The 13,868-nt window shown below is 45.3% G+C and overlaps 1 protein-coding gene across 3 annotated transcripts in view; it reads right to left on the bottom strand.

Annotated features, from left to right (window-relative positions):
* CAPN3 (calpain 3) overlaps positions 1-13,868 on the bottom strand; it is a 47,127-nt gene that overhangs the window by 18,998 nt on the left and 14,261 nt on the right. For all 3 annotated transcript variants that reach the window (XM_032417917.1, XM_032417919.1, XM_032417918.1), the window contains exons 2-5: positions 5,309-5,378; positions 3,581-3,699; positions 1,666-1,799; positions 755-923 (exon numbers count right to left, since the gene is read on the bottom strand). In XM_032417917.1, the coding sequence (XP_032273808.1) occupies positions 755-923; positions 1,666-1,799; positions 3,581-3,699; positions 5,309-5,378 (492 nt within the window). The remainder of the gene's footprint in view (positions 1-754; positions 924-1,665; positions 1,800-3,580; positions 3,700-5,308; positions 5,379-13,868) is intronic.

Below are 13,868 nucleotides of genomic sequence, written 5' to 3'. Positions count from 1 at the left end.
AAGGAAAAGAGGAGAGATAAACAGCGTGAATGGAGACAAGATGGAGAAAAGTGATACAGAAAGAAAATGTTCATCTATGGGTGTTTAATGCTAACTGATCTTCCCATGCTTTTGGACCCATTTGGAGTATGGGGAAAGGAAGGAAATTCAGGAATTCAGCTTGGGCCCCTTCCTCAGTGATGGAAAGTGCCAAGACTATTACACAGCAAGCAGTCTCCAGGGCAGGTGTGTCTCCTGAAAGTCAGGAGGCCTGGCCAGCCTACCATCTCCTTCCCCTTGGCCCCAGTCTCGGTCCACACCACTCTGCCACACCGAGGCCGTGCCTGCTCGCCAAGCGTCTCTCAGATTACAACACAAAGCCCACGTCCTAAGAGAGACAAGACCAAAGCTCAGGGACTGGGAGGCTGTCTTGGGGAATGGCGGGCTCTGGTCCAGAACCAGGTATGTGGCCAGCTTAACTGGGCCATGCTGAGGCTGAACCCCACTGACCACAGGAGGCCCGTGCTGATGCAGGCCTCTGGACCTATTTCTACCTAAAGTCCAGGGCTTGGAATGTCTTTGTCCCATCTCTTTGGTGAAAATCCCCAGGAACACTTCCTCCTTGAGAAATTTTCGAAGTTGAGAGCCAGTGCCTACTTCCTAAAACAAAACATCCACCCTGTCCCAGAGGGAAGCCCTGCGCTGCTGTTCAGCACATGACAGGCGTCCTGACAGTCGGCAGCTCCCTGCCCTGCATCCCACACCCCAGACTTACATCAATGGAGCAGCCCATGAGGGAGCCTCTCTCGATGGCTTTCTTCATGATCTTGTACATGTCTCTGGGAGCATCCTTGATCTCAAAAAACTCAGTCACCCCTCCTGTGAAGTCCTCCATGGCCTCAGTAGTGTTCCCACCTTTCAGAGCCTCATAGGAACCGTGGAGCCTTGGAGAGACAATGAAGACCAATCTGAGATCACAGGGTTCCAGGAGACATGACCCAGGCGCCATGCCACCAGAATTTTACTCTCGGGTCCTGTGATGTTTTCTTATCTAATCCCCCAACAACCCTGTAAGCTAATGGGATGGATACTACGACTCCCTTTCTTCACATTGGAAAACTGAGCTCCAGAGGCCAAGTGGCTTACCCAAGGCACCAGAGACCCGGAAGCACTGGGACAGGAACCCAGCTATTCCTACCTCCTGATAGTTCTCTTTCCGCCATACCCTAAACCCTAAGGAAGGGTTCCATTAAAGCCATTAGTAGTAGCTGGGGTGAAGCTTCGAAGTTGAGAGATAACATGACTTTATTAATATACTGCAAGATCAGGAGGTTGGGCCAAGCCAGACCCTGGGATGTGAGCTTCAGAGATACAATGCTCAGATCCAAGACTTGCAACACCAACCTTTAATTCTAAAGGCAGAATTAAAGTGCTCGCTATGGGAAGCTAAATCTAAAGATTTTCTACACATGTCTTCATTCTACTCTTAAATATAGTGTTTTTAGTTTGAGCCATTGCTGCCTAGACCCGATTGTCTCTGACTTTGGGTCACGTTGAACACACTCACACAAACACACACACGCACACACATGCACACACAAATACCTTCTCTTGTGACAAGACTTTGGCTGGAGTTTGCAGCCCCCCACCTCTAGCCCTGCCTCACATCCTAAAGTGTTGCCTTACTTAGCATAAGCCTTCTCCAGCAGAGCACTCCAGAATTCATTGCGGTGGTTGGATTTGGTGAAAACCAGTTGATTGTTGTAAGTCGGCAGGCAGTCATCGATAACCACATCCACCCAGTCTCCATAGCGCCAGAACTGCACAAAAACAACGAGTCACATTGTCAGACCACCTTTGGGAAACGTGTCTCTACTCCACATTCCTTAGAGTCTCTTTGACAAGCAGTCCCACTTCCTCCACTCTGCGCCTTGGTGCTTGTCCATACTCTTATGGTTTGGGATGTGCGTATCTTTGTCTAACTAGACCGTGAGTTCCTCGGGGGCAGAAAGTGAGGTACCTACCACTTTATCTCTTCCACACAGTCCAGGCCTGTCCTGGGGATGGTAGGTGCTCCGTGCATATCTGAGGACTTGAGATTTTCATTCTCCTGCTCAGTAGGTCTGGAGTGGGGTCTACGTATTGTATTTTAGGTATTTTAACTGATTCTAATGTGCAGCCAGTGTTGAGAACTACTGGTCTAGGTGAGGGTGAAATATTGATTATAGATTTCTTGATGACAAACAAGGTAGAAATTGCTGCTGAAGAAGAAAGATTGACAGGGAAGAGGGAAGTGGCCCAGAATAGACTCTGGCTGTAACAGGATCATTGTCTACTAATTCCAGTTCTGGATGTTGTTCTCTCTCTCTCTTTTTTTAAAGGTTTTATTTATTTATTTGAGATAGAGCATGAGCTGGATGGAGAGGGAGAGAATCTGAAGCAGACTCCACATTGAGCGAAGAGACCGACATGGGGCTCAATCTCACGGCCCTGAGATCATGACCTGAGCCAAAATCAAGAGTCGGCTGCTTAACCGACTGAACCACCCAGGCGCCCCTGGATGTTGTTCTTTCTTGAACAAATCGGTTTTAATTGAAGAAGGCCAAATACTGTTTAATCTCTTTCTAATGACATTTTCTCCCTTATTGAAAAGAGGGCAAAAATCTATCTGGTCTTTATATGTATGACCCTCGAGGCATAAGACCCTTGAAATATCAGAGGGATACTTAGTAGCTTGATGGTCCAGGAGAGAAACAAAAATGAGGACCTGGCTGCCTTACCCATGCTCCAGGGGGCAGCAGGACCGTGCACCTGAACCTGATCAGGGACCTTTTCTGAGGCCTTCAGTGCTGAGGTACAAGATCAGCAGGTACACCAAGTGATGATTCAGGTCAGTTCCAGGACATTAGGAGCTTCCGGGGCTGGAAACAGATCGATGCCTCAGAATCCCAGCCTCTGCTGGATCCCCACATGTGGAACTCACTTCAGTGCTGGGCCAGCACCAGGATTTGGCTCTCTGACAGGACAATTTGGATCTAGAAAATTTCCAGTGGTTTAATTGCGTCTGGAAACCAAAGACTCATTTAGGGGCCGAACCAGAAGCCTGGTCCCCAGATTGACCAGACTTTCCTTCCAGGTCCTAGAAAAGGGGAGTGCGAGAGGTCGTATAGACCCGCCTTAAAGGGCAACAAGAAAAGGAGCCACAATCACGCAGGGCGCCCGTTGTTTCCTTCGTGAACCAAAGGGCCTTACGAATTCCCATTGCTAGTAGCTTGGGACCTACTTGAGAAGGGATGTGGGTAATAGCGTAGCAGCCAGCCAGCCGGAGAGGCAAAAATAGACCCACAGGCCAGCAAACAGGTTGTCTTCCTGCCTTTCTGGGGCACAGCGGAAGGTGGGGGGCAGGGGGAGACAGGCTAAGGGGGCAGAAATAAACAACTGCTTCCTCGCAGGCCTGAGGCCTTAAGGGGGTCCCTGCCCACGGCCAAGGCGGGGAGGGTGTGGGTGGAACCTTTCCTGAAGCTGCTTGGAAGGCAAGGCCAGGAGACCGGGGCTGGGTGGACAGCAGCTGGGCCTCTTAACCACACTCCAGTTCCCTCACCTGGAAGTGGAAGATCCCCGCGTAGTTTTCGGTGAAACTCTGATCGTGGGGTATGACTCGGAAAAGCAGGCGCTCATTCAGGGTCAGGCAAGCAATGGCTGCGAGAAACCAGCAGTCCCCTGCAGGCAAGTACAGGGCAGGGGTTACGTCCGGGGAGGAAAAAGGCCCCATCCCAGGTGACCCTTCTGCCGAACGAGTTCACTCAGTGTTCACTGTCCTGCTTCCAGAGGTGTCGACCCAGAGCAGTTTGCTAGCGGTCCCTTGGCAATGCGGTCAGGGTAACCTACTCCCTTCTGACAGGTTTTCCTGTAGGCTGTAGGCAATTCCTCCATCTGTAATATAAGCTCACTTCCTTTTTGGGCCTCAAGGAAGACAGAGCAGTAGGTCAACATTGGGTCATTCTTCCTAACACCCGTATGAAATCTGCACTGCCCAGACCTTTGCAACGTGAGTGCATTTCTCCCCTTTGGGGGAGCCTGAGCATCTGAGAGCCATCGGCCAAGCCCGTTGGTACTGGAAGGAAAGCCGGTTGGGCAGCTGCCCGGCAACCAGCTTACAGGGGCACGAAGACATTGCTCACAATGGAATGAAGTGGGGATATTTTCTTATTCCCTGAACTTCCTCTCTGGCAGAGCATGGTGTGTAGTCATTTTGCTATATGTGTGTGTGTGTGTGTGTGTGTGAGAGAGAGAGAGAGAGAGAGAGAGAGAGACAATGCCCGGGGGCATGCCTGGTACACTCGCAGTCACAGAGCTGCCCTCTAAGGAGGATGGGTTAAGTTGTGCAAGGCCTTTGTTTGGCTGTGCAGATGTGAGGGCATCCTTGAGCCTGCAGAGGGGAGACTAAGAGCGGCCAGCAGCCCTCCCCCCCCGCCCTCCCCCGCCACGTCCCACCCCCCTCCAGAAGAAGCAAGCCTCTCCTTTGAAACAGTTTCTGTTAGAAGGTCCAGATTATGAGCTTGCCCAGGGCTCTGTAGGCAGCCTTCCCCCGGCTGCAGGAACCCAGATACTGAAAACCTCCTTAGCCTCTCTTTCTGGGGCCAAATAAGCCAAGTTCGTTTCACTGGGTCTTGGATGCTCTTTCCCCGCAACTTTTAAACTATGCCTGTTGATGTTTTCTCCAGTTTTGCTTCACAGAGCTTTCCCGCAGTCCACACTGGAGAGAATACTTCCTGAGAGGAAGGTCTGGTGGAAGAGCCAAGCTGACCACCCAGACAGAACACTGGACGTGCGTCCTGTGGCAACTGCCATCTTTATGGAAAGACTCCTTTCAGATGGAGCGACGCTGGGGCATTGTCAACAGAGAGTGAGTTACAGGTGCACTCTCCATGTGCGTACAGATTCCATAGAGATTCCAGGGACGTGCTTGGTGCACAGAGTTTCAGAGCTCTCTTTTAAGGGAGTGGGTACAGTTAAAAGCAAGGCTTTTATCTTGCGGAGTGGGGTGTGCAAGTGTCCTTGAGACTCTAGGGAGGATGCTGTGGAACGAGGCATATCTCCCATGACAGGAGGCAAAGAACTGATGAGAGATGTGGGAGGAACAGAAAGTAAATGAAGCCATCACCAGCACATAGATACATGGGCATGAAGTACTGTTAGAAAAGCCCCCTCCCCAAAATGCATTAAGACCAAAACCAGATTATTGTCCCTTTACTTCCTGTAAAGGGACCACACCTTTTAATCACCCCTTGATTGTTTGGCTGGATATGATCTCAGGGGACTTGCCTACCTAGATCTCCTTGACAGATGTCAGTTCTGTTGGCTCCACCAATGATAAATCGGGGATTCTCGCAAATTTCCTGTGAAACAGAAAGGAAATAATGACAGTAGTAGGAGCTATTGTTTATTGAGGCTCCTTATGTAATGTCGTGCTGACATCCCACATCAGGAGCGTTGTACACACCACTCAGGTAAGCCCCCAAAACAGCCTGTGAATTGGATACTATCATTCTTATTTTTCAGATAAGGAAACCAGGGCTCAGAGAGGTTAAGGAACTTGCCCAAGGACACACAGCTAGTAAGTGGCGGAAGCCAGAAACATGCCTCCTTTTCCCATTGTTCTACATTGTTCCCACACACTGACATACTATCTACGTGAGGATATACCTTGAGAGTTAGGGCAATGTCGTTACTGTCGTATCTTTGGCAAGGGACAACAGAAAGCATGGCTGTTGTTGTTGTTGTTTTCTATGCCAGGAAAATAAGTGCAGGAAGGAAAATAAAGATCTTTCTTGCCAAGATGTGGTAACATAGATATTTAGAGTCAGCATAGATCCCAGGGTCTGTAGCACTTGAGAGCTGGGGAGAGCAGAGTAAATTTGGTGTGGGCCCTGCAGGCCCCCAGGTCAGTTGAGGGTACATTTTTTTTTTTCAGTAGGCGCCACACCCAGTGTGGCACCCAACTCGGGGCTTGAACTCACGACTCTGAGAGATCAAGACCTGAGCTGAGATCAGGGAGCCCCAGGGCACATTTCTTTACTCAAGCTAACCCAGTACGCACCCCGGGCCGGCAGTTTACAACTACAGATTATGTGCAGTCCAACAGCGGCCAACAGAGGGCGCTCTTGTTTTTTCTTTCTAGGACTTACGCTTTGTTTTTTAACTTCGAAAATTTTGAAATAATTGTAGATTCTTTGTTTTGGTTTTAACACCATTCCTCAGAGCTTGAAGAAGTCTTGCTATCCCTGTGACCCAGCCCTCTCTCTCGCTCTGTATCTCCTTGTGTGTCTGCGCGTGTCTCTCTCCCCATGCCAGCCCCCATGACAACTCCATATACCCGTGTTGAGTTGAAGCTCCCTGTATTCGGGGATCTCACCCTCCTACTGGATGCAATGTCTTGCTAAGGTCACACGGCATGCACTTCTTGTCTGAAACTCTTAATGCAATGGAAGGATAAACCCCAATCAAGAATTCATAAAAAGGTTACCTATAGGGGGAAGGAGGGAATAAGGTGGTGGGAATAGGGATGGAAGTAAAACTGAATATAACTGAAAAGAGTTTTGACTTAGGAACCAAGTAAATTTGTACATAATTAAAAGCCAAGCGATACCTGGCTGGCTCAGTCTGTAGAGTGTTGCTAGTCTTGATTTCAGGGTCATGAGTTTAAGCCCCATGTTGGGCATGGAGCCCTACTTAAAAAAAATTTTTTTTTTCTTAAAGCCAAAATTAAAGGAAAGACAATTTTTTAAAAAGATTTTATTTATTTATTTGACAGAGAGAGAGACAGCGAGAGAGGGAACACAAGCAGGGGTTGTGGGAGAGGGAGAAGCAGGCTTCTTGCTGAGCAGGGAGCCCGATGCTGGTCTCAGTTCCAGGACCCTGGGATCATGACCTGAGCCGAAGGCAGATGCTTAAAGACTGAGCCACCCAGGTGCCCCAAGAAAGACAATTTTTAAAAACAGTTTGTAAAAGCTGAAAGCAAATTGAAGCAAAGGAGCTTAACTGCATATCAAGTTGGTGACATGACCACACACATAAAAAGAATTATTTCAAGTGACTTAAAATGTAGTATTTTGACTCTTTATTCCTCTTGGGATAGATCCTAAGGTCAAAAACCCAAATCATAAAGAAATACGAATCATAAGAAATAATAATAATAATGTCATTATTTCAAAACTTTGACATGTATGCTATATGATAAATAAGAACTTATGTTAATGTCATTAGGTACGAAGATTTTTTTTACCATAAAAGAAAATATGTAATATTACAAAATCAAATAATTTAAGTAACAACTCTGCAATGTTAGAGTTGAATTAGATATATAACTCATGATTTCTTTTTTTCCTAAGAAAATATTTCCTATCTCTCTGCATTGAAAACAACTAAACAACCCCCACCAAAAAAATCTCCCCAAAAACCTAGAAGCAGTAACAATCTGGTAATAAAGAGAACATCAACATCCAGATTGTGTTGTGTGTGGGTTTTTTTTTTAAGATTTTATTATTATTTTTTAAGTACGCTCCTTGCCCAATGTGGGGATAGAGCCCACAACCCCGAGACCAAGAGTCACATGCTCTTGGTCAGCCAGGTGCCCCGGATTGTGGTTTTTAAAAACCATTTCCCACAAAGACAAAAGGTAAAACTCATTATTCCAGACCAAGACTCCTTCCTCTTCTTCTTTTTTTTTTTTTTTAAAGATTTTATTTATTTATTTGACAGAGAGATAGAGAGAGAGCACAAGTAGGCAGAGAGAGAGGGAGAAGCAGACTCTCCACTGAGCAGGGAGCCTGACGCGGGGCTCGATCCCAGGACCCTGGGATCATGACCTGAGCCGAAGGCAGCCGCCCAACTGACTGAGCCACCCAGGCGCCCCGACTCCTTCCTCTTCTTTAAAAAATTATTATTATTATTATTTTAAAGATTTTATTTATTTGAGAGAGAGAGAGAACAAGCAGTGAGGGAGGAGCCGAGGGAGAGGGAGGAGCAGACTCCCCACTGAGCAGGGAGCCTGAGGCTGGGCTGGATCCCAGGACCCCAGGATCATGACCTGAGGCAGATACTTAACCAACTGACCCACCCAGGTGCTACAAGACTCCTTCCTCTTAAAAAGAAGCCAAGTAAGGGATAGCGGACATGTTTTTTGGTCTCCCCAGTGTTTTGCTTCCTTGGAAAATAGCCCCTTCTCCCAGGGTTATACCTCACCTTTTCACTGGGGAACAGCTCCACTGTCAAATCACACCCTTCTGGTGGGCTTCCCCCTTCACCCAGCTCTAGACATACAGTAGGGGCAACTAGTGAGTGAGAGTGATTGGTTCAGGGATGGGCACATGACCAAATCTGGGTCAATGAGGTATCGGCTAAGACTTTTGTTGTTAACTATTGAGAAAAAAATACATAATTGGCCCTTGGTCTACACTGGGATTGGAGGCATCGACCCCCGCACAATCAAAAATCCACATATCACTTTTGACTCCCTAAAAGCTTAATAGCAGTAGCCTGCTCTTGACTAAAAGCCTTACCGATGACCTAAACAGTCGCTTAACACATATTTTGTATGTTATATGTATTCTATACTGTATTCTTACAATAATATTAGCTGGGAAGAAGAAAATATTATTAAGAAAATCATAAGGGAGAGAAAATACATTTACAGTACTATACTGGATTTATAAAAAAAAAAAAAATCCATGTATAAGTGGACCCATGCAGTTTACACAAGAGTCAACTGTCCATTCTTCTGCTATGGTTGCTAAACTGATAGAAGGTCAGCCCGAAGCTGCCAGTGTCACCTTTGCCCCTTGCGAAGTTAGTCTGCTTGAGACTAAAGCCAACTCAGAGGAAACAGATGGGGATGGGGGGAGAGAGAGGAGGTGAGGACAGATATATAAACAGATGATAGGTCTATAGATAGATGCTATTAGGGACTGTGTCTTGATGACAAGGTTTGAGGGCTGGATTTAGGTGTGTCTGAATCCAACATCACCCTTGAACATTCAAATTCTATGAGGTTTTTTTTGTTTCTTTTTTGTTTGTTTGTTTAAGCTGATTTGAGTTGGGCCTCTCCTACTTGCCAGCTGAAACCCTTGACTACTGGACGTTCTGCCCCTGCTATAAGGAATATATTATATAGTGACTCAAATACCCAACTTGTAGCTACAGTTTTTAGTTGTTACAGGTATAGCTTCTTCTCCTTGGGATATGCATTCAGAGGCATGCTTCATCGTCCTCCTGCTCACCAGTTCCAGGGCTGGCTACTTGGAAAGGCAGCAGTAACTACTCTGATATCTCGTCCATCTATTTGGAGGTCCAGGTATTGGAATGGAGTTACGTTTTTTGCAGTAGTAGATTCCCCAATATACCACATTTACCTTCAACACCACCTTAGCTACGGTTCACCAAACATTAATTGAGCCCCCAAGTATGTACAGAGCTGGGGGAATTAAGGGTACAATAAAAATGGGAAATCATCCCTGCCTGCCCTCCAGGAAACCCACAGCCTAGAGGCTCTTAACTGTTTGTCCTCATAAAAGATGTCTGTTTGGTGAGGATCAGTTACCAAGCTTATTGAAGGTTAATTCATAAACAAGCTCTGATTTGCCTAGATACCCCTCCCTACCACATACTTCTCCCTCTCTCCTTACTTAAAAACACTATGTAAATACCCCCTAGAGGGTCTGAGACCTGTTTATGTTGGCTAATATGAACAAAGGGTAAATGGTCCCAGCTCTGTCATTTTAGCTTGGGGACCTAAGATTTCTAGCTCTTCCTTTGGCTATAATTTAGCCTGGAGACTGGATCTGTCAATGATGGAGTCCCAGAAATGGCAACAGATGACCATTTCCTCAGTTCTTGGGTACCACGGTTCGCACAGTGACTCCAAACTTTTATTGTTTACCTCCATCAGTAAAATATTTTTGAACATGCAACCCTATGTAAATATTCTTATTGGTTTTAAATTATATATGTGTATATTGATTGCCCTAACATATACTGTGCATTATAAAATAAATAGAAACATACACTTAAAAGGATGGGCTAAAATAGATATATGTGGAGGACTTCTGGTTCAGTTCCAACATGTGAAGAGCTTGAAAGTCATCACTCTTGTCCTTACTACAAGAAAAAGCTGAACAAACTGAAAATCAGCATCTTTGCTTGGACCCATTAGAGAACTGAGGTTGCAGGGCAATCCACCACCCTGAAATATGGACACAAGTGAAACTAGAGAGTTACAGCCGAGATGTGCTTATCTAGAACAGAAGCTGCTGAGGCCATGAAGTGGTGGAGACACTTAACTGGTAATTTTGATGAATTTCTGGAGGCTGAGTGTAGACTAGCATGAGAGTAAGAAACTTCTGGGGGCCACAGTCTTGGGATGATCCTCCCCCACTCCCACACATACTTTCATGGTTTTTACCTCCAAAAATCCCACCAAGTTCTCATGGTGAAGGTCTAAGAGAGATCCCCCTCTCTTCCAGAGTCTTACCTAAGTTGGGGAAAGGGCACTGTGTCCCTTCCAGCCCCCTCCAGCCTTCCTTTCTCACCTAAGAAGGGGAAAAAATGCTATACCAATGGGGAAATGTGTATGAAGGTCACATAGGCCCATTAAAAGGTGGAGATTTAATCATTAGATTATGGAACACTTCCCTTCCCACCTTAACACCTCATCAACAGGGCTTCAGTGTAATAACAGCCACTTACAGCCGAAGAGCTTCTAGGTGTAAACACTGAGAAGGAGTACTTAGGAAAGTTCAAAGGCAAGAGGAGGGTGGGGTGAAGGGCAAAACAAAAATACTAGAAGAATTTGAAGGCTCTGGCCCCTGCAGCTACAAGAGGCATTAAACACTGCACAACTCCCAGTCAGCCTAACATAAATCCTCACGGCAAAGGATTATCCATCTCACTTCTTATTACCCAAAACAACATGTCTGGCTTTAGGCAAAAATTACAAAGGATGCCAAAAGGCAAACAAAAATAGTGTGAAGAGAGAAAGCAGAACTAGGTTCAGATATGACACAGATGTCAAAATTATTAGGCAGGAATTGTTATTATAATAACCATGATGAGTACATCAAGGAGTCTAATGGAAAAGTAGATAATGTGCAAGAAAAGATGGGTAATATAAGCAGGAAGATGGAAACACTAAGAAAGAATAAAAAGGAAATGATGTAAATAAAAAACACTGTAACATATATTTGATGGGCTCATCCACAAACTGGGTAAAGACAAAGGGAAAAAGCAATGAGACTGAAGGTGAGACAAGAGGAACTTCCCAAAGTGAAATGCAAAGGGAAAAATAATGAAAAAACAAAACAAACCCGAAGCCAAAAAAACCAGAGCAGAACAGCCAAAAACTGTGGGATAATTTCAAAAGGTGTAACACATGCATAACCAGAATACCAGAGGAAAAGAAAGAGAGAACAGAGCAGAAGAAATACCTGAAGTAACAATGCAACTTTGCAAACGTAACTTTGCAAAATTAATGACAGATACCAAACCACAGATCCAGGAAGCTCAAAGAACACCAAATGGCGTAAGGACCAGCAAAATACAATGACACAAAACTATACTTAGGCATATCGTGTTCAAACTGCAGATAACCAGAGTCAAAAAAAATGTTGAAAGAAGCCAAGAGGGGAAAAATACCTTTCCTATAGAGAAACAAAGGTAATAATTACAGCAGACTTCTCTTCAGAAGCCATGTAAGTGAGAAAGACTGGATTGAAATTAATTATTAAAAACTAATAAATAATTATTAAGTAGGCTCCATGTTGGGGCTTGAACTCATGACCCTGAGTTGAGATCAAGAGTAGGATGCTTACCTGACTGAGCCACCCAGGTGCCCCTGGATTGAAATATTTAAATTGATGAAAGAAAAACCCACCAAACTCGAATTCTAGCTGCAAGAAATTATCTTTCAAAACTGAACGAGAGAGGCACCTGGGTGGCTCAATCATTAAGTGTCTGCCTTCGGCTGAGGTCATGATCCCAGGGTCCTGGGATCGAGCCCCACATTGGGCTCCCTGCTCCATGGGAAGCCTGCTTCTCCCTCTCCCACTCCCCCTGCTTGTGTTCCTTCTCTCGCTGTGTCTCTCTCTGTCAAATAAATAAAAAAATCTTAAAAAAAAAAAAAAGACTGAATGAGAAATAAAGACTTTCTCAGGCAAGTAAAACCAGAGAGAATTTATTGCCCACAGACTTGCCTTGCAAGACACGTTAAGAGAAGTGCTTCAGGGAGAAGGAAAATGATAGAGGTCAGAAACCTGGACCTACATAAAGAAAGGAAGATCTTCAGAGAAGGAATAAAGGAAGGTAGAATAAAACTTGGGTTTTTCTTATTCTTAATCTAAAGATAACTTTATTTATTTTTTAAAGATTTTATTTATTTATTTGACAGAGAGAGACACAGCAAGAGAGGGAACACAAGCAGGGGGAGTGGGAGAGGGAGAAGCAGGCCTCCTGCCGAGCAGGGAGCCCGATGCGGGGCTCGATCCCAGGACCCTGGGATCACGACTTGAGCCGAAGGCAGACGCTTAACGACTGAGCCACCCAGGCGCCCCTGAAGATAACTTTATTTAAAGTAATAATAATAACAATGTGTTGAGTAATGATCGCATATGCACAGGTGAAATGAATGAAGGGAAGCCAGGGAGGAACTGGGCATTTTCCAGTATAAAGTGTTAGACTGCATATATAACGGCATAGTGTTATTTGAAGGTGGAATTAGATTAGTTGTAAATGTATACTGGAAACTGTAGCATAACCATTAACATTAAAACAAGTATAATTGATACACTTAGGAGATAAAATGGAATCATGAAGAATATTAAATTATTAGAAAAGGCAGAAGAGAGGTGAGAGGAGAAGCAAAGAACAATTGTTAACAAATAGAAAACAGTTACAAACATGGTAGATAGGAATCTAGCCGTATCATAATCACTTAAATGGGAATGGTCTAAATACGCCAATGAAAAGATAGAGATTGTGAGCGTGGATAAAAAAGAGACTCGTCTATATGTTGTCTACGAGAAACTCCCTTTAAACCTAAAGACTCGGGCAGCTAGAGAAGGATATGCCATGCTGGCAGTAATCAGAGGGAAGCTGGAGTAGTTGTATTAATTTCAGACGAAGACGACTTCATAACAAAGAATATTAGGGATAAAGAGTTGCATCACATAATGATAAAGGAGGCAATTCTCCAAGAAAACACATAATCCTAAATGTGGATGCACCACATTGCGTTGTAAGAAGCCTGGCTGGTCAGCACGGACCTTTCTGTTTAAACAGAAGAGGCGCATCCCTAACGAGCCAGCCTTAGGTGCAAGGTTCCCAAGGCGTCTCCAGCCTCCCACAGCCTCCTGTTTCTTAACTGGTCACCACCTTTTGTGGAAATCTCCTTGCAACTGTGAGCCTCAGTGCTCTTAGCCACTCCACTTTACCATCCCCAGAATACCTGCTCTCAAGAAGACTTGATCATCAATTATGCCTTACTATTTTACTACGAATTGAAGCCAGGGCATTAGCTCTCTTAAAAATATTTACAGGCTCAGAGACCTCTAAAGGGTTATAATAACCTCTAGTTCAGGAACAGAAAATAACATCTCCAGTTTCAGGAGCAAGCAGGAAGGCATTCTGGGGGCACATGGGTCAGAGAGCCTTGATAAGCCACTTGCTCAGGTCGTGGACTCTGGGCTTCAAGGCTCTGGACCACCTGACATCCTGTCCCCAAGAACTGAGTCCTGAAGCCCCGTCCGTCCCTCCCATCCCTACCTTTGGCCTTTTCCATGTGATGGCCTTCATCTTGGTTTTCTGGCTCAGCTCATGGGAGCCCAGGGCCTGAACACCCG

The sequence above is a fragment of the Phoca vitulina genome, unplaced genomic scaffold (assembly GCF_004348235.1).
Source record: "Phoca vitulina isolate PV1807 unplaced genomic scaffold, GSC_HSeal_1.0 scaffold20, whole genome shotgun sequence".
Taxonomy (NCBI): Eukaryota; Metazoa; Chordata; class Mammalia; order Carnivora; family Phocidae; genus Phoca; species Phoca vitulina.
Note: the sequence above shows the minus strand (reverse complement) of the source record. Positions and strands in the feature narration are given on the sequence as shown.